Source organism: Halictus rubicundus, chromosome 1 (genome assembly GCF_050948215.1).
Source record: "Halictus rubicundus isolate RS-2024b chromosome 1, iyHalRubi1_principal, whole genome shotgun sequence".
In the NCBI taxonomy this organism is placed as follows: domain Eukaryota; kingdom Metazoa; phylum Arthropoda; class Insecta; order Hymenoptera; family Halictidae; genus Halictus; species Halictus rubicundus.
The window spans coordinates 18,691,898-18,713,961 of NC_135149.1; the positions used below are offsets into that span (position 1 = coordinate 18,691,898).

The following is a 22,064-nucleotide window of genomic DNA, read 5'->3' on the forward strand; positions in this document are numbered from 1 at the left end:
ATTCCGGATGCTCGCATTAAGAGCCCGCGGCGTAACTTCTCGATGGAAGTTGAGAAATTGTTTCATTCCGTCTTGCGAAATGCTTCCGCGAGTAATAAAATTCATATTAGATATGATGTCGAAAGATTAAGCTGCTCCCGAATTTTTGGTAGTAATTTACTAGTATTAGGTGGTATTAGGTGATTTAGGTGATACTGGTGCTGTAAAGTTCACTGTGCTTACGATATGAAGGAATAAGTGTAATGAATGTGGTTCATAACACCGTTTGCTTCCGCGTGTAATTAAATATGAGGAACACGCTAGCTCTGTGCTCATACGATTTTTTATTAGACTGGAAACAATGGAATCTAAAAAACTGCAGCTTAGCGAATAAAAGCTCGCCGCCGTAGTTACTCCGTCGACCTTATTCTATTTTCATTATTTCGCATTACACGCAATTTTCTTTCATCGTTTTATACGGGGCTCGACTGACGCTGCTGGTTCTAAAATTATTCTTTATACGAAGTTCTATATTGTAGGGAATTGATTAAAACTTTTTAAGATTGATTTTGTACGTATTTGTGTTCGCTATAAGCAGAAAAGGACAACAATGGTCAGACACGTCAGTAGAATGCAATCAAATAATATGCATGGCCCATGAATATTTGAATTTAATTTTCTTCTACATCAAAGCAAATTAATTTTGACCGTCGGTTATACAACACTGCATGACGTTTTATGAGGAGCATATTTAATTAATGGTGTATTGCAGGCTCGAGTTTGGGAATTTTGTGTAAAGTAAAGAACGATGCAGTGTACATGAAATTTGTGGTTTAGAATTTATTTATGAAATTTGAACCTCCAAATTCTAATATGTCTATTTTAACCCCTTGCACCACGATTTAAATTACGGTTGCAGTGATTAGAATTTCGTGGCTCATCATTTCCTAGAAGGAAAGTGACGGAGACTAATGCAGCAGACGGGTAAGAACTCTTCCATGAAAATACATGCATATTATTTAAAATTTGATATAATATCCATCTAAGAAATTAACTATATCAGACATATGAACATGGTACTTGCATGGGCATGGAAAAGGTAAAAAATAGCGGTTGTTGATTTTCTTAATTATATGCCCGTACTTTGAAAAATCTGAAAAAATTATATGTTAACAACCATAACGAGATGCTAAAACTGTAAAAATATAAACTTAGTATCTCATAACTTCTATAAGCAATCGGCATTTAAAAATTTTTTTATTTTTTAAAATTCGGTTTCGAAGCCATAAATTCTGAAAAAATTCACCGATATGCAGTCTAATAGCTAAAATATGTCCGATTTTTTCAAAATTCCTTTGTCACCCCATTACTACCCCCCATGTCGACATATAGGGCTGAAAATTGGCACAAAGTATTTTCCTTGGATGATCTATCGAATGGCCTATTGCAAATTCAATTTGGTGCACTTTTGACCTTCTTTTCCGGCTACATCCTTTAACCCATTTGCATTATAAGGAAATATGAGAAGAAGGCCTTTATCACCAAACTTTTTTTTTATTATATTTAAGTACAAACATGACTACAAGTAAAAGAACTTCATATTTCAGCATTATAAGAAAAAATCAGAATTACTACTTTCATCTCCAACAACACCCTCCATTTCTATTTTTTAGCTAAGGAATAATGATAGTGACCAACAAAGTTGATCGTATGCATACGGCTCCGGTGATAGTGACCAGAAAAATTGAGCGTATATATACGCTAATAATGCAAATGGGTTACTACTATCTCGAAAATGATAATCAAATTCTTGGGCTCGACATTTCACCTTAAAGTTCCCGGAGTTTGAACTAGACCCGTATTCCTCGAAATTCCAGCTGTCAACCGGCCGCAGATTGATTTAGCACGACGCTACTGCCCCCAGTTTGCCACAGTTTTTCCGGCTGAGCAGGCCATAACTTCGGAATAAAATCACGAAATTAACGATTTTATCTGGGAAAGAAACTCTCGGTCTTTGGACGGCCACGGGAAATTCAGCGAGCTCGGAGCTCGGGAGCGCGGCAATGGCGGCGAACGTGTCCCATTCACTGAATAAAATCAAAACTTCACGGCCCCGATAGAGGAAGGCGAGATTCTCGGTGCGGCGTTCCCGACCGGTATGAAACGCGATTTCACCGGGATTGGCCGTGTTACAAAACGATATTCAATTCCGTCCGCGCGTTTAGCTCGCGCCTACGGGTCGGGCTTAGAGCCGAAGGATCCGCGATTGTCTCGAGGAATATCGAACAGTTGCCCCATCAGGCAACGGCTCCGGCGTGTAACAGCTGCTGTATTCTGGATCAGCGAATAAAAAGGCGTCGGGTCTTCGGGAGGACAGACGAAAATGGTGGAAAGAGGAGGTCGGTGAAAAAAGAAGCAGCAGAGCCCGGTAGTAGGAGGTGGAGGGACGAATGGAAGAAAGAAGAAAGGAGGAAGAGAACTGTCGAGAGGCCTCGACGCTGAGAAAACATCGACGCTGCATTTACGTGGAGAATATTCCTGGGTAACCGTGCATCTCTAGGAAGCGTATGCAGTCAGACGCAGAGGCGAGGGTGGTCCAAGGGACGAAGGGCGAGAGAAACAGGGGACGGGATACGATACCGGTCTACGGCAGCTTGCTGGCAGCTATATCAGGTTACGCTCTAGCGCCCATCCACCGCCCAACCACCCATCCGACGAACCTACCACCTCGCCCATCCCCGCATCAAGTCACTCTTTCGCCACCCGCACCTTCTCCCCATTCCCACGTCTCCCTCGTTTTCTATTTACAAGTCCCTCTCCCTCTCTCTCTCTCTCTCTCTCTCTCTCTCTCTCTCTCTCTCTCTCTTTCTCGCGCGCGCCACGCGACTCCCTCTCAACCTTTTACGTCACCGAGCCTCGACATTATCACGGCACACTACATGCTAGTAACATTCCTCGTACCATACCCTCCTCGATCGCCCGCCAACCATTGTTCACCGACCCATTGCAGACGAGAGTTTTTCAAATGCCACAGTTTTTCGAATGCCACAATTAGCTGGACAAAATTGATTTTCAAATCGAGAAAAATTGCGTGTACGCGATCCATGATACCCACGTGTCAAGACTCCTACATTATAAAACGTTAAATCGCAATTGTTAATGTTCACGGATTAGGCGAACTTCCACTTAAAGGCAAACAGTGAACTAAACTGGCACTTATTCGATCACATCCCTTAATGCACATCTGTGAAAGTTGTGAAATTTTTTATAAGGAATCGATTTACGAAAACAGATTTCAAATATCACTAATTGTTATTAACATTCTTGAGAAAATTATAAGCTGTGATACAAAGACGATTTATGTTCTAAAAATTGAAGTGAGCTGAAATCTGTGAAAAAATAATTTTGTCCAGGTGGCGCCAAAAGTAATGGAACCATTGTGCGCCGATATGAACCCGCCGTAGTGTCTCAGCGTGTGCTGGGACATTGCGATGATTAGTATGCTGGGGACTTTGCTTAAAGTCGGTGCTACGTGTTGCTTCTAATCGCAGCGCGATCTTTTTGCGAGAACTGAATTTATTTCGTTGAAAGTGAGTAATTGGAAATTGTGTTAGGGTGAGGGATCCAGATACTGTAGCTATATGAATTATACTTATTTTTAAAGCATAATGAATATTTAAGAAAAAATATACACATATATCATATGTATTAACTGATGTTAATGAAAAAGAGTTAATAGTTCTTTTTTAATATTCATTATGCTTTAAAAATAATTATAATTAATATTGGCACAGTAATTGGCACCCCCACTGTAATTGAGTCCCTCACCCTAGTTGTTGTAGTGATTTTTGTGAATTTTTGACCGTGTCGGGAATGAGAGGTCTATAATGTTTATACTATAGTCTACAGTGTGCCTGAATGGGACAGAATTTGGTTTTACAGTATGCATATGCATTTTCTCGATATTTTTGCTCCGAACAGGATTATTGACTATGTTCCCAATTTTATATTCGGTACAACGTATTTATTTTTGCGATATGCTTCATGCTGGTCGAAACCGTGTTGTTATTTGCAGCATAATCGAAACAATGCCGGATGAAAGCGAACGGTACGTTGTAGACTTTGCCGTACGTAGAAACAGCCAGCAATGATCAGACCCGCAAAACGGGGACACTCGGAATTGGTTTCCTGTCGTGGTAGAATCGAAAGAGGAGCAATTTTACAAACTGAGTTGACATCGGTATACATGTTCCGATCTAAAAAATTTAATTCAAGGAAATTGCTTAGGAAATTTCGATACGTATGCATTTGCTTTGGCCCCGGCAACAAAGTCCGTATTCCTTCATATATTATCATAGATCGGGGAATTTAAATAGCTTGTACGTTTAATCCAAACATTTCTATTTCATTCAGACTATGTTAGTGCTCTCAATATCATCTTTCATGTATGAATTCTTTTATTCATTCATTACTAGAATACGGATGTTAATCTAAATAAAAGTTTATCTTTCTGGTCGATGACCTTGATAGAATAAATGTAACATATTATCGCTAGACTGCAGATCTTCATGCAAAATAAAAATGTCCCAAGTCAATTGTCAGAAACAAAATGTCCATAAAAATGTATGCTTCCTTTTAATCACTTTAATGAGTCGGAAATAGTGTCGCAATATTCAGAATTTCTTCTGATGTCTTCACCGTTTTCTGTTTCACGAATTTTCGTGATAAATGCAAAAAATCTGGAGCCTAATTATAATGTCAAAAAAGCCTGTAGCTACTTTCAAAATATGGTCAATCAAACTTTTTCTCTTTGGACCTCTTAAAAAAGCAAACAAATTCATTTTTATATTAATATTCCCTTCATATATGACAATGACCGTACTTATTTACCGTCGTACTTGTTCTTACAATTAATAAATGTAGTTTTAATAAATTTTAATTTTTAATAAATATAGATTTGCAACTGGATACAATTTTCAATTGTATTTTAACTCCAATTTCATACAATCGATGAAGAAAATCATTATTTTGCATAAAGCTCCGCAGTCTACTGATGAAAGACGCTTAGCTTCATCGATGAATTTTTCCTAAAAGTGTCCAAGAGGAAATTGCTGGTGCTTGCAATTGATCTTGCATAAAGATGCGGTAGCCTGGCTCTCAGCGACCCGACTTTCGAAGATTTTAGTAAACTGTAAGTGCCCGAAGATTAGCAGTCTATTCATTAACGTCCACTTGCAAGAGCCGGCCGCGTAAATTAGAATACATTGCAACGAAGTGGCTCTCGTTGGGCCAAAGACCGGCTGCCGCTTTGATCATCGACTGCAGTAGGCCAAAGGTGAATCGATAGTGTCCACAATCGTCTTTTGAAGTCCGAAGGCGGGCAGAGAGCTCGGGCTGCCAAGTGAAGTCTCGTGTAACGGACAGCTGTCTCACAGAAGTTTACCGTCGTCGAGCATCCACAAAAGAGAACGGGACTCTTATTCTAGTTTCATAAAGGTTGAACCGGGAACGAACTTTCCGCCGTAACTTCCGAGCCCCATAACTCCGAATACTCCGCCGATTTTTAACAGCTCCCTGTTTTTACTTGTAGATCGGACCCTGAATATAGAAAAGAAAATCTTTCCGGGACGAATACTGACCTCATTATGCCAAGAACCGCCGCTTGTACGAACGGGTTTCTAAAATGAAAATTCACAGGGTCTAGAGAGACCGAGAGAGAGAGAGAGAGAGAGAGAGAGAGAGAGAGAGAGAGAGAGAGAGAGAGCTCCCTAGACCGGCGTCGGTGAACTTCGGAATTGGCCTCCCATGATTTCTTCCTTCGTCCGGAGTTATTACCCGAGCAATTCCGATAAAACGGCGAACTTTCTGATTGATAATCCCAAGCCGCAGAAGAGCACGTGGCGCGGCGGACGTCGCGAAAGTCCCTCGAACCGATTCACATTCGGAAATTCGACTTTTTGGCGGGCATGTGTCGAACCAAGATCAGACCAGATGCCGCAGATTGATCCCCCTTTCAACTCTACTTCTCTATCGATTTTCTATAACCTCTATTTCGAAGTCGTGGAAAGATTCCAAAGAAAATTTTTCCAAAAGATCACCAGAATTTTTACTCCCCCAAAACTTATTTATAAAGTGTACTTAAATTTATCTTCACAGTTTTATCGGCTTGCATATAAAATACCCTATTCCACAAAATGAAAGGACCACTGGATCGAAGAAGTCACTCAAAAATGAAACGACTCAGTCTCCCTGAAAATAATTATTTTTTAGGATTTAACTTCTCAGGAATAAGGAATGTTTTTTTTTTCAAACAATAGAACCGGTTTCCCCGTAGAAAAATAATAATTTTAACCTTTTGCCTTGCACTTCTTCTTTCACTGTATGACAAATTCGTCGTCGAAGGGTGTTCAGCCGATAGCAGAAATAAATGTTTTGTTCCGTCGCAACAGAACTGTCATCTTAAGCATGAATCGTTTCTTCATGCTATCGATAAACGAAATGGTCTTACAGAGGGTCTTTGTTCGTATCTCTTTTTATTTCAAAACATTCGTGATTTAGAGACGTAACCAAACAGCAACTTTGGCCCCTCATAATCTCGAAGCTGTTTACAATCGGACCGACCTAACGATGTTTGTATACACAAGACGGGTCTGAAGAACCTTCGTTTCTTTAGATACGGCCCAAGGATGTATATCCTTCGCTCGCGGCCACTAAGTACGGTCAGGCCATAAATTCATGGCACGGTTCAAGGGTCTATGACAATCAACCTTTCGACAGCGTCGAATTACCGAAACGCTTGGTTTTTCTCAAGTTATGCATCGCCCCACTCTTCCTTCCAACCAGGCCACCGCCAGAGCCTGTGGAAGGGAGTTTGAACAATTAAGGGCATGCTGATTGGAAAATGCAAGTTTTCCCTAACCAATCCGGAGAGCTTCCTTTCTCGTCGCAACGAGCGACACATACCTCTCCTACACCTAAGGCCAACCTCTCAGCCACGAGGAGCCTATAACCACCTAAGGCCAACCTCTCAGCCATGGGGAGCCTATGACCTCGAGTTGATTCTGAAAAGTCGTCGAGCTTCAAATACAGTTCATACACGATCTTTGGACGAGCAACACCACAGGTCTCAACCGAACCTTACAACTTCGCGTTGAGTCTGGAAGTCTAGCTTGCATAAAGTCCATACAAGATCTTTGAACCCGTGACACTTACAGTCAATTATACCGAGAGTCGAATCGCCTTGCACCACAATCGGCAAGGCGACTACAATACGGATCACTCGGATCCGCGCGCGTCTAAGGAAGGACCTGTCGGAATAGCCTTACTGACGAATCCTCCGACAGGTTCGGGACGAAACGCGATTCCTTTCCTGTTCCAATCCAGTCTTTCGTATCCGTTGAAATAGTTGCCCAAGATTAAGTTGGCGGGCAACAAACGCGAAAGTACGTCGCGAACAGTTTGTAGACGATGTACAAAGGAGACGAGGTGTTAACGGTGACGCTCTGTGGAAGAAAGGGAAAGGTCTCTGGGGCAAACGGCCGGGATAATTGACCAGCGAAAAGTCACATCACGGTTAAGAGGTTAATGATCAATTATACAGGGCAGCGTGCCGGTTCTCGCGCGCGTGGACGTGCTCTCGCGACTCGTTAGGGAAGACAGGTGGCATCCACGCTGTCGGGCTTTGCACGCGAATCAACTAGAAATCACCCGATCCGCGGACAGATTCACACAGGCCAGCACAATTTCGAGGTAACCCCGGGACAGCTGTGCGGGATGTCCGTCAGTCGTGTCACGAATATGATCCCCGGGATGCCCGTCGAGTCGGATTTGTCCCTCCGCCTTCTAATTAATTAATGCATTAATTTACCCATCTCCACCCCCACCATCTGTCCTCTCCTCTCCAACACGACGTACCAGTACCGTTCAACCACATCGCTTCGGGGTTAATCAACGGAAATACAAAGAACGGCGAACGAACGAGTCCAATTTCGCTAATGTACTCATTTTGTTAGGATTTCGCTGAGCTTTGGGTTTATTATACGAACGCCTCCGAGTTTGCTGTTTCTTTACCTTTCTTCCATTTCCCTGTCTCTCTCGCTCTCTCTCTCCCTCTCTTTCCTTTCTTTTTTATTTTTCGTCTTTTTCTTTTTCTTTTTTTTTTTTGTTAATGGTGGACTGAAAGAAACGCGAACCCGAAGCGGAACTCCATGAGGTTCCAACCGAATGGCGAAATACGAGTCGAGATTTGACGACGAAATTTTGAAAACGGAAAAGACGAGCATTATTGTTCCGTGGTTCGGGCATGCTCAAAGCGGATGGAGTGGAATTGAATAGTGCCCGAAGAGATTTACTTTCGATATTTAGTTGCTCCGGCAGTACGAAGTATCGACTTTTTTTTTATGGAACATAACGAATACAGCCAGACTTCGAAAGTCTCTCGATTCTTTGCGAGTAATTTTAAAGGATCTAACCGAAAGAATTATTTTATGGTGTTGGTTTGACTGCACATTTTCATGGATAATAAAAATTGTCTGAATTAATTACAAGACCCAGGGACTACGCAGACTTTCGTTCCTGTTTAATACATTTAATGCCTGTTTAAATTTAATAATACAACAGTTCTTTTTTTAGAGGTGCATCTCTGCAAACAGGGCGTGAACGCGTATTTATTTCTGCTAATACATTTTGCTATCTAATATTGCTTTCTATGCTAATGAGAACGGACATAATGGGATTGCAACGAAAAGAATCCTAGCGCTTCGCCTCGACAAAAATACCTTAAAAATATGATTAACCCTCATCCGCCCTCATGTCAATTTGTCACATTCATCACGTAAGGAATGATGTTACTCTGCTATCTGTAGAACAATTTATCTGAAACATTGTCCATTTTTCTCTCTTAACATGAAGTGTATATATTTAGTATTGTCCATAGCAAAACACGCAACCGAAAAATGTGACAACATTTGACATAAAAAAGGATGTGTCAAGCTGACACATAATTTTCTGTTTTTTCAAGAGTAGAGAATTTCTCAATAAATTGTACAAAATCGTCAGCAATTTTATTCATAATTCAACCAATTTTTAGAATTAATATACCGTGACAAGTTCTTCTGAAATCGTTATTTATAACACAATTATCGAGACTCTGTTACGTAGAATTCAGTCGCTAAAAGGCGTATTAATAGGCTTCAGGTAAATTGTTAAGTTGCGAAAATGAGGGACAGGCGAGGGTTAAACATTTCTGAAGTAATTCTTCGGTATACTCGATCCTCATCCCAACGAATATACCAATCAACCTCGCACAGAAAGGCACGCCAATTTAATTCCAAACTGCAGTGCTGTTCAGACAGTTCGTATGGCCACATGAATGCTCGGCTTTTCTCCACAGAAATTGATTTCCGGTGGTAAAGCCTGGAATTCCTCGGTATGGAAAGGTAACGAAACGGGCGACTCTTATGCGAGGGAACGCGCAATTAATCCCCGGCTTAAATAATATGGTAGGGTAACGGGAAGAATGAAATTGGAAGTAGGTCGTCCAGTTCGAGTGGCGAAAAAAGAATCGCGTTCATCTGTGGTAAAGGAAGGAGAAGCCGGATCCGGAGCGACCCTGTTTCGTTTCCTGGTACGGGGATCGGGTCGAAACGATAGGCGGGTACGTCGACGACGACGACGGCAACGACGACGACGACGACGACGCGACGTGCCGCTAGAAAAACGAATGCAAATGGAGAAACGCTTTCGAACGAGCCACGTCGATCCGATTACCGCGTGACCCGTGGACGGGTGTCACCGGCCATTAGCGGGAACTCGAATTTCAAATCCCGTTTCCGTGATTACCGCGACGGAAACGAGTCCATGAAAGAGAGGGAACGGAGGAGGCGAAAGGGAAAAGGGTTGACGGGGAAAGCACCGATCCAGCTGGCAATCGTCACGAGAACCTCACACGTCGCATTCTCTGTCGTCCACTGGCGTCGCCGTAATCTCTGCCACGTGCTCCTTCACGACTCTTCTAGCGATTAGGCTAATTAGGAAATTGTACGAGAAGGTATTGCGGAGTCTTCGATTGTTGCGATAAGTAGATAACTTTAAGAGAATCAATACATTTTATATAGGGTGATTTGTCCAATGAATGAACACCCCCACCCCCCTGTAAAAGAACATTTCCTGTATTATGTAAAAAGAAAAACAGTAACGTTTATTATATTAAACCTTTTCATATTAAAATTTATCGAATACCGTCAGTTAAACTACTAAATACAGTTCTAATTATATCGTGTTTAGTGTCATTTTAATCAGAGAAATGCCACAAATATGTCGGTGAAAGTCCCATAAAAAAGTAATGAAAAATAAAGAAGTTTTGTAATTGTATTAGTTCACACCGATATACCCAACCTGGTACCGGATTAGGCGGCATGTTTACACTGCTTGCCGACCGAGGCAGCTCGAGCTTCTCGGCCTCTCACGAGGTATGCCCCCCAGTGGAGGGGTTAGGCGAACTAATATCACGTAGCTCCGTTCGGCTTAGATCAAGACTTTACTGTAGTTCTATTATACGCCTGCAGTTGTCATGCAAACGCCATTTTGTTTTTGCTTATTAATTTGTTTCACGTTACATTTGTGTTATTATGGAACTATTTATTATATTATAGCTTATTCATATTGAATAATTGTATTAATCCTGGTATGTTGTTTTAAAGTGGTCACAGAAAAAATTCTTAGATGATATTGCTTTACATTTTAGCTGAAATTTTTGTAATTTATATAGAGTAGACTTATATACAGTTCTCTCATAACATATTACATTCTTTGTAGTCAAGAACAAGGACAACTATTTTAGGAAGGAAACAAATGTTTCGCAGTATGTGGGAACAGAAATCGGCAAATTATCGCGCTTGTAACGTACTCGAGTTAAATAAACTCAAGGGGGGGGGGGTAATAGAATAATTACAGAAAGGTTTTGTTCGATGCGCGCGATAAGCGTCGCTCAGCAACGCGCACTAATAAATAATCAGGTTATAAATTCTCCTTTATCTCAGTTACCCGATCCCTTTCTCGTTTACTTCCTTTTCATGACCCCTTTTATGCATTGAATGTGAAAACGGTACGTAAAGATGTTATCAGCGTTTCAAGATACGATTGTGAGATTTATTTTATATTATACTAGAATCACTGCTACTTCCTTCTTCCAGTGAAGCGACTTGCGTGTTATAAAATATTATTTTCCGTTGTCAAAATATTCCTGCTGCTGGCAGGAATATCTTGGAACTGCAACTTCTACCTCTCTCCACTTCGTCGTGTTTTCAATTCTTTGATATTCGAAGAGGTATTATACCTCTTCGTACGTTCACATGCCCGTAGACATAACTTCGCTTGATATGGACTTATTTCGAACAGTAAAATTTCAATAAATTGTTAAGTGAAGTACAGGGACAAATGAAAGTTCAATTAAATTGCTTCCTGCTATACTGGTATACATATAAAGAGTTCTAAATGATATTGAAGAACAAATCGAAAACGAAAATTCTATTACCAAATGTAGTCAACATTGAAATAGAAATGAATGGAAAATGTTAGTGGTCTCACACCTTATGATTTATTTTACAGCTATATAAATATCTATAACAAACAAAATGGAATTTTATTTCGGATTGAGAGAACGCAATGCCGTATATATGATGGTTGGTCACGTTTTGTTTGAAATGAGAGAACAAATAATCATTTCAAATATGATACATTATTTTTATTTTACAAATAACATAAGGAACGTATTTTTATTTTGTGTTCAATTCAAAAGTATATGAAGCTGAACAAAAGTATATAGTAGAATTAGAGAGTATTTGGGATTTTATTTGAAAAACTATTCGATTAAATAGAAAAGAAAATGAAAAATGGTTTCAAATAAATTCAAAAGAGAAATTATTTTTGTCAGTTGAAATAGAATAACATGTGATAATTTCAGATAACGTGTGGTCAAATAAGATATTATTTTAACTGTTATTTTTCAAATAATCAATTTGGATAATTTCCAAGTCGCATACGTATTCAGTAGATTGTGTTCGCCACGAGTCAGACTCGATATCGTAACACGAGTGGTTAAATACACTAAAAACGCTCGAGCGGCGAAGGATAAATTTCTGCTGTAAGTACTCTTCCATAAATCTCCGTCGAATTTCCATGAACATCTACGAGTGTGCTTGTAACGTTTTCTTCCGATTCACTGCTGCAACTCGTTTAATCCGCTCGCGGATTCCGGCGAACACGGGCGCCATCTCTCATTGTGTAAATATAAACTGTTTAAACGAAATCGGAGCCTTCGGGTCCTCAGAACGCAAACAAACTCGAATGATGAATCCTCTCGTGTGAAAAGCTTCCCGCGGATAAAACCGTTCTCCCGCTTAAGGGGTTAATTCGAGCACCCTCCGGGGTGAACATCCTTCGTGACCAAGTGTCGTTCAACGACTGAGCACAAATGTACATTGCATTCGAACTCGGGCGGCCTTTCTCTTTCCCGTCCGATCGTTACGTTCATCGATCCCACTGACAATTTGTAAGCCTAACAAATTCGAAAGAACGACGGTCGTCGTACGGCTCAAAATATTCGCGATTTTACGAATGAATCTCGTTTCGAATTATACACTCGAGAAGTTCCATTAAAAAAAATGTGCGCATATATATATGTATGTATGTATATATATGTATTACGCACATAGATACCTACGCAACGCGCATGGCGGTGGACGAAATTTTATTTCGAGTGCCACGTTTTCGCGCGAAATTACTACCATCGGACCAACGTGACCGACATTTTGGGAAATACCCGGAAGCGCGGCTCTTCCATCCGTCAATGTGATCTATCGCCATTTGTATTTTATTATTGCGCTCTCTTTTAATTCTTTCGCCGGTTTGATACTGTGACATGCTCGCCTGTAATCCGAATGAACTGTTTTGAATAAAATAATAGCTTGCGGCGTGCTGCGGGCGACAGGATAAAATATTGAAACTGTTTGTTCGAACAAAGAAGATGCCGGGGGAAGCTGTCTGAAATTCTGAAATCCACGTTTATCTTTTTGTATTTTGTAAATCAGCTGAGGTATCGGTGATTATATTATTTTATTGATTAAAGGTTGTCATTTTATCACTCTCGCTTTTGAAAGTTTTTCGTTGGCAAATTAACGTCAGACTGCGTACAATAAAAAATTATCCAAGCTTTCACGTTTGTGATATTACGAAATGATGTACTATAATAGTAATTTATAGCAAAACCAACAATTAGGAAGTAATTGAACTACATCAGTTATATTACAAAGCCCTTGTACTCCCTTGTACTGTAACATCGAGTCACGCTCGTGATGAAGATTTTCAACAGGTTCTACTAAATATGTATGTTATTAATTTCTTGTATATGGAAGTAAAATTCTATTTTGTTGTCAGTGTACACATAGTAATTGTAGAATACAGAAGATACAGGAGAATAATTTCTTCTTCTAGAAAATGATAAACGACATAGAAGTTCCAATCACTGTAACCGTAAAATAACTTGTAGTGCAAGGGGTTAATAGATCTATAATAAATGTCTTCTTATTTCATAGTGAAAAGGGGTTCGTAGTTTAGATATTTTCACGATCCTCAATTGTGCTTTTATCAAGCCTATTGTATTAATACTAAATGAACACTATAAAAAACTGAATAAATGCTGTACACGCCATCGGAATATTTTCAAAGTTCACTTCAACTTTGTCTAGAAATTGTCTCGGCTTCGCTTTAAATATTTCAAATCTACCGTGCGTATAAATTTGACGACACCGGTCCTAAAAGTTATATCAATTATTCTCGAGGAAAGTCGATTCGGAGAGGGATCGGGAGCAGTGTTTACGCGGCACGGTGTATCTGTTTTCTCTCGTCGTAAGATCAGGGAAATTCGCTTGGTTTCCCAAGCAAAAATGGAAGACATTATTTTTCTACGGAAGACAGAGGCACGGAGAATTACGTAACGCGGGTTGAAAGCAACGAAACAATGGCGCCGGCTCCCGGTTCTCCGGCCGGGTGCATTTCCGGTGGCGATTCAACGTTGAAAATCCACGTCTACGCCGTCAAATCCCATCACGGGGAGGGCATAAATTTCTCGGGGGCGGCTGTAGCCCCGGCACACGGACCTCCCTTTTCAGCCTCGGTGCCGCGATGTAGCCCTATAGATACGTTCTCGCAATGTCATGACTCGCTTGTGTCCCCGCAACCGTGTCACCCGGACCAGAGATCGGACATTTATGATTCCGTTCGTTCCTCATCACGGACAGCAAACGCACGGTCACCGTTCCGACTGACGCACATGCACACACGTGACAGGCCAACTCACTCGCCGGGCGATGTATAATACAATGCCTTCCATGCGCATTACACTAGTGGCCAATAAAATTCCACTGGCACTCGACAATACACTCGAAACTTTCCATCGGATAGGATACACAGCCTCGTCAAATGACTCGTCGGGCCACCAGCTTCATTTACCGAAGTCCATCCCCGCTCGTTCTCGTTCCCCAAAATCCATTCTAATACATTATTCATCGAAAAAACAGTCTTTGTCTTTCTCGACACGTAGTCTCAATAATTTGCGAATACCAATTTCAACAAACATGCAGCTTAAGTTCGCTAGGCAGGTTCCTACCTCGATAATAGTGACTTCATCGATCTTCTTCGATGTGTAACAGTCACTGAATATAAAATATGCATTTTTAATAGAAACATTTGAGAATCGTGCTATTAAAAGTATGTATCTGAAAATGTGTCAGGCTTACATATTTCTTCGAACAGGACAGACAAAATTCTTCATTTCTCCTAAACTCTTGTACTTGCGATGATCGTCCAGACGGAAGACTTTTCCCGCAACACACACGACGCCGGGAACTTCGGCGCGGAACTCTCGCTAATTATCCCAAACACAGAAAGTAGAGCCGGTCAGAATCTCGGCTAAAATCCTCTGCTCCTCAATCAACAGTGATTAAACCTTTCCCAATGAAGTTTGCTCTTGTGCTTCTAATGCCGGCGCAGTGTTTCTCTTAGGAGTCTCCAGTTGGGTGCCGAGGGCAGAGAGATCGAGCTGGCTGGAGATGGAGAGAGTGTGCTGAGAGAGAGAGAGACAGAGAGAGAGCGAGAGAGGGAGAGAGGGAGAGAGTTGTAGGTCCGGACCGCTCGATGCCATTATCGTCCAACGTTAGATTTTCTGGTCGAGCACCGGTGCCCTGTATATCCGGGGCTCGCCTAACCGAATATGCAACCGCGTCCATGAAGCGTACAGAGAGATAGCGTTAACAGGCTGTATATAAGCGACGGCGCAGAGACCGATCTGCTCGTCGACATCAAAGAGAGTCCTATCCTCGTGTTTCCTGAAACGGATCTCCCCGAGGCCCGTCGGGACCCAGCCGGCATGAAATCAGGCTCCGCAGCGAGCACACGTGCCCCACGGGCACCGTCGTCGACGACAGCGACGGCGACGACGAGGTCGACGTCTACGTAGAGTTCCACTTCACATGGCTGAATGGCTGGCGAGTATCGAAGGTGGGTCACCGGTAACGCGGTCGAAAGGTTTCATCGGAGCCTGGGGCCAATGTTTCTGACCGCCAATCAGTCGGTTGGCCGATGATCACGGCTCGGCTTCGTGCCACGTCAGTGAAAATCGCTACCAATCCTGCCAACGAATCAAAGGGCGGGAGGGTAGGAAGTTTCCGAGTTGTGGTTATTGCGACCGATCGATCGACCCAGACCGGTAACTCTGTGTAGCTTATGGAGAGCAGTAAGCTGCAACACCGTTCTCTCACCCCCCCCCTCTCCAGTCAACCCTTTAGTCCCTCCGTCCGTTACTTGCCGCTCTTAACCTCTCTCGCGGCTAGAATCCCAACCCTCTTCGCCATCTTCTCTCTCTTTCTCCTTCGGTCTTTTCGCCCCGTAGGGACAATAGGAACACCCGGGAGAATATCAGAGGATAGGAGGCAGTGGCTCCCTAGCAGGCTGCGATGCAGCCCACCCGTCGATTGGCCAGCGGTGAGAGAGCACTTCCTGTTAGCCTCGACCCTCGTCCGCAACCAGCCGCAGGCCGCAAGCCTTGGCTCCTGCGAGCCGTAACCTCTAACCTCACGCTGTTCGGCCTGACCTCCTGCCGACAGCGTAATTGTTTAGAAACCCCTTGATCTGTAATTTCAGCGCCCGGCCGCCTCTCTACACGAAACATCGTTAACACGGTTTCGTCCTCCTCTATCTATCTTTCTGCCTGTCCTTCGCTCGCACCCTCTATCCCCCTCCCAACCCACTATATCTCCCCCTCTTACTCTGCTCATCCTGCAGTCTTCATCCCACTATTTCGAGTCCCATGGCTTATACTTGTCTTACTTTCTCCTATAGACTGTGCTCTGTCTTCTATATAGGGTGTCTCGAAAATCTGCTCCCTTCAAAGGGCTGATTCCTCAGGTCGTTCGAAGCAACTTTTTCCTTTGCGAAAAATTGTCTCCGCGGCTTCGTTAAGGAGTTAGTAACGAATAACACGAACCAATCAGAGTGCGGCTACAGCGGACGAATCGGTGACAGGCCCCGCTGTGCGAGGCGTTGGCATTGGCCGAGCCGGAAGCAGTCCACTGTAGCCGCGCTCTGATTGGTCCGTGTTTTTCGTTAATAACTCCTCAACGAAGCCGCGGAGAACATTTTCGCAAAGGAAAAAGTTACGTCAAATGACCTCAGGAATCACGTCCTTAAGCTCTTAAGAACGGCGCGCTCGTCCGCAACTGTATCTCCCAGGTATGGCGCGCTTGTCCGCAATTGTGTCTCCCAGGGACGGCGTGCCTGGCCACGGATGACTCAAAAGCCACTACAGCGGCGTAATCATTCAAACTGATGTTTTCCACGGAAGCCGTTACAGTGGCGTATCGTTCAAACTGATGCTTTTCACGGAAGCCACTATGGTGGCTTACAGTGCTTAAGAGATTAAGGAAGTACATTTTCGGGACACACCGTATACTGTACTCTTTCTAGTATAGACCGTGCTGTCTCGACTTTCTCCGTTCAACGTGACCAGTCGATAGACCGCGCATGTACCTCGTGTGCCATCTGCGGTCGCGTCGCGGACAACGACCGCCGGAAAGTTTGTGTGCACGCCGCGCCACGTGAAAAACCAATGAATCGTCGCGCGAAAGGCTCCGGCTTAATTGTGCAAGCCTCGGCGAGCACCAGTTGCCCGACGAACCACGGGGATGGGGGCGCTCCAATTCGAACTGTTTTGCTTGGCTACACGAATGCCAGACCTTGTACGGCTTGCTCGAACTTCCGACACGCTCCGCGTTCTTGTACCTACAGCAAGACAGTTTGCTCTTGCGTAAGTTTCCAACCGGCCCGCAGCGGCTCGATTACTCTTGGATTGCGCTGGATGGACATTATTTTTTTCACGGTTTTGAGGTTATTTCGGGTTTTAATTGTTAGAACACAGTGTTTTTTGATCGCTATTTTAGTGAGCTAGTGAGCTAAAAATAAAAGTATGGTGCTCATTGTATGTTTAAAATTTTATTTAGGCATTTGCTCGGGTATTTCGTTATGGAATTTTAAAGGAATTGTTGATAGTTGAAATTGGCACATGAAACAAATTTCCTTGCTGTATTACTGTAAGTTCTACGATGTTTCAGAAAAGCTAAGAACTTCGTTAAAATTTTTCAACCATCTTGTTCGTCCAATCAATGCTGTTATACAATTACGAGCAATTCGTTTATGAAAGATTTTGTTTGTAGTCCGTTAAAAAAAAATTATAATTTTTAAAGAAATTAATTCTGCACCACCTTATTCCGTGCTTTCATATACAATTAGATAATTAAAAGCATCTTTAACAGCTATTCCAATATTTTTGTTCCAGACAGTACAGTATAACCTCGTTTATCCGAACACGTCGTCGGGGTAGAAAACATATTCGGTTAAGAGTTCGTATAAATGAGGTTTAGCATTAATTGGTTCGTATAAACGAGGTTTTCCTGTAGAGGCTCTAGTGTAAGTGCATCAAATTCATAAAAGTTGCTGGTAATTATCTAGTTTGCCACCAACGTGAGTTCTTTTAATTATTTGAAAAGATTAACGCTTTACCCACTGCACTAAAACACTTTAAATAAATTTTTTAATAACTTTACCACATCTCAAAGAAGCCCTTCTTCTACATGAAAATCTCAAAAGAGGAACCTTAGATCAAACTACTCGAGAGAAGATTCCTGCTTCACGAATAAAACTGTGCTATCGTCATAGGAAAATTTATTAAAAATGTTTCAATTATTAATCTTTGAATTTGATAGATCTATTGAATCATCGCCGACGGATGAAACCAATTTCTGCGAACTCTTTTAACCCTTCTCAGTCGGAGCTGTTTTGACTACAGAATTTGGATGTTTCATACGATGTAGAATGAATTCGGGACATGTGACACGTTTTATTTTGTTTACACAAAATCGATTGTCATAACTAGATTGCGGATTTCTGTGCAAAATGAAAATTGTCTATATTAATTGGCTGGTACAGGAGCTGCATAGATATTTATTTCTTTTCTTAACAATTTAAACGAGTTAAAAGTAATACAATTGTATTTTTAAATTTTTTAAGTGTTTTTATTGTTTTGTATTTGATCTATTCATTCTCGTCATAAACACATAACATCCGCAGTCTACTTGTGACACATTCGAACGTTTAGCAATTTATTGAACACAGAGACATTTAGTGATGTTGGAATTCCTTTGAATTACATTACAGCCCTTTGTATTGTGGAGTGGAAGGGTCTTTTCAGGAAGCTAAATAGTGTAATTTAGAAAGATGCTTTATTAAATGTTCTCTGCCAAGTCTGAACGTGAACTAAACTCGCTTAACGGACAACTCAAAACGAAAACTATTGTCGGCGGTTTTTCACTCTGCCCTTATAGCGCGAGTCGTCGTCGATCAGTTATTGTGTCGAAAAACACGGGGCGACGACCGCGCGCCACAACATTGTCTGAGGAACGACAATCCTTCCTCGCGCAACGGACACACGCTTGTATACAAGGCAGCGCAAGGTGTTTCTTTTACAGTATTAGAATACACTGTGTTAATATATGGCCTAGTAGCTCATAAACTAATAGTCACAATTGGATTACTTCTCAAAATCCTTAAAATCCCTCTTAAAATTCTTTTGACTAAAAATCCACGAACAATCTTTATCCTATGGAATGCCCAAACAGTCTAACATCCTATGAATGACATAACTTCCGAGCAGAGATCATTCTATTGTACCTATCGCGTTGAAACTAAGTCAGTTACCTCCCCCAACGATCCCTTAAATTGTGAAAAATCTAATTCACGGTCACGAAGTGGTAGCCTCTAATTCCCAGTTCCCGTTGAAAGGTTTCAAAATGCATGTGCACTTTTTACTTACAATTTCCTCGAGCTTCGAGCATCCTTTCCTCGCGGTGCAGGCGAGCGCGACGATCACACCCCCGCCGAACATCAGCAGCAGGAACACCGCTAGTTTCCATCCGTGATCCCTCTGAGGGATCAGTTTCTTGGCTGTGGGCAGCCTGGCGACCTCCGTTGTGGAGACACCGAAGCGTGACGCCTTCACCAGTATGCTCCTGAGCCTCCTGGTTGCCTTCTCGCACGCCATCTTCGTGGAGTTGCTCTTCGAGGTGGACCTCGACTTAACGTGCACGTGATCCATGGTAATCCTTTATTCGATCACGAAAGACATCAACAAACACTCGCATACGAAGACATAACAACTGGCAAAAGAATAAAGTCCACTCTCCTTCTTCCTCTCTCTCCGTGGTCCTACACACTATCACCGTCGATTGTTCGCGAGCCTCATTCACGAGAGCGTCAGTCGCTCTCTTCCTCCATTTGAACGAACCATGGGGCACCGAGAGTCTGAACCGTTTCTTACTCTCTCTGTGGTTTGTCAGTGTTTTCGTCCGTGGAACGTGAACAACGGTTTCCGCAGGTAATCCTTCAGCCACTTCGTCCACCGCTGAGGATAGCCCGTTCGGGGAACCGTCGAAACTGTCCCCCAGGAATGCGCAGCGTACCAATTCCCAAGCGCCGGGACGTCGTCGACGGCTTTACCGCCTCCCGTAGATGGACTCTTCGCCGGGTTTTACGAGATTATGCCCGGGCCGATCCCGCGGTATCGCGCAGTGCCCCTCTCGCGTCCTCCTCGCTCACCCAGGCTCGCACCCGTCCCCCATAAGCCGTGGCCGAGTCGTTATATTTTTATGCGCGCGACGTGATAGGACGTGAAACGGTACGTTCGTCGGCCGAATGAGAATCGGCTCAGATAAAAGGAAATGAGCGGCGATGCCCGAACGAAGCCGCCTAAGTGTACACGTTTCTCTCCTCGGCGCTCGTTCGAGGTTTCTCCGGAGCCACCCACGCGCCCTTTTCTGGCTATCGAACTTGCGTGAAGCCCCTCGCAGCTTGACGCTATCTCGATCTCGTCCGCAGGTCCCGAAACAACACCTCCCGATCTATTCTTCTTCGCGCTTCGTTTCCAGACTCGCATGGATCAAGCGAGATCGAAATCGATGAATAATCAAGAAGCTACTTCGCGGCGGATTTCGATCGAGAGAGATCGAACACCGGTTTCGGTTTCTTGAGGTACCACGGCGGTTTTCTGGTGGGCTGCAGCCCGCCGGGGCTGCCGATGGTCGTTTTCTCGAAGATATCTTTGTTTCCCTATTTCCGGGACTCGATAATCGGGCTCTATTATCGTTTTTATAGAGCGGCCGGGCTATTTTCTCTTATTCCCCCGGTGGTTCGCGGGATGGTGCACTAATGGGCCGGCGATTTCGCTCATCAGCGTGGTTTGTGTTGCTTCTTTCCGTCCCACCTGAAAATAAAAACACCCGTCAGAGGATCGTAACCGTGGATCGTGAAACGGGAACTTAATTGCCGGACTATCCGGATCAATGGCGGGGGGGGGGGGGGGTGTGTGTGGCGGCGAGAGAGAGAGAGAGAGCGTAACTTGAGTAATGAGACTCCGAACATAAATCTGTTCTATGGACATCTTAGAACCATCGTTAGGAAACATTTATTCTTAGTCGAACCGGCTTAATGATAGCTCTCCGATCGCCAGCTACAATTCCTGTAATGAGAACTTGAGAACGCCTGACCGCCGCCGCGATCGAAAGCCTTCGATAAATTGTTTACTAGACTATCAACGTATGCTCTCCGAAATCCGATTTTACAGAATGTCATGAAAGTAATCCGCGATATAACGTGCAACACTGACTTGTAAATGTACAAGTAATTTAACACTAAACCTACCAAGCACAAGAGATATAAAAGCGAAACGTCTTATAGAAGGGAAAAGATTGAATTCACTTAAACTTTGAACGATTTTCATTATAATATGTACTTAAGTAAAGAAGTCAATTCAGTAATTTCCTATGAAAACGTTTTTATAATTTCCATAATTGTGAAATAGAAAACCGGTCATTCCGACCGTGGTAGGTTTAGTATTAATGAGAGACTATCATCGTCACTAGGCTGCGGATTTTTATACGAAATTAAAGTTGTACGCGTTAGTTACGAAATAAATGAGCAACATACACATTTATTTCTTTCCTGAATCATTTATTTAAGTCGAAACTAGAATTTTCAACTTCTTGGAATATGTTCTCTGTACCGAATTTGATCTCTGATTTTTGTCGTAAATACATAAAATCCGCAGTCTAATCGTCAGAAATCGATTGACTGACTATGGAGCACTAATTTTATTCAATGAATTCTACTACGGTGTCCGATATATTGTGCATTTTCGTCCTGTAAATTTTTCAACTGTTTTAATCGTTCGTTGCTTCAATTTTAAAGAGAATAAAAATGGACGCTGCTTTCGTAGATATTTACAGTAGTATATACATAGACACATACAGGTTCCTTCTCGATTTATAAAGAGAAGAAAATAGAAGCTCTTTGCATGCTTGACATTAATAAATCTTGTACTGAAAATCGATATCTACTGCTAGAACAAACTTTAACCCTCTGCACTCGAAGCTATTTTAACTTCAAAACGAAAAATTTTCTCGATCTAAAATATTTCCCTTCTA

General features: G+C 42.5%; 1 protein-coding gene across 1 annotated transcript in view; it reads right to left on the bottom strand.

Annotated features, from left to right (window-relative positions):
• The window catches only part of LOC143356383 (uncharacterized), a 91,144-nt gene that overhangs the window by 34,515 nt on the left and 34,565 nt on the right, over positions 1-22,064 (bottom strand). The window contains exon 2 of the mRNA XM_076792035.1: positions 19,400-20,845. Coding sequence (XP_076648150.1) covers positions 19,400-19,681 — 282 coding nt within the window. The 5' untranslated portion in view covers positions 19,682-20,845. The remainder of the gene's footprint in view (positions 1-19,399; positions 20,846-22,064) is intronic.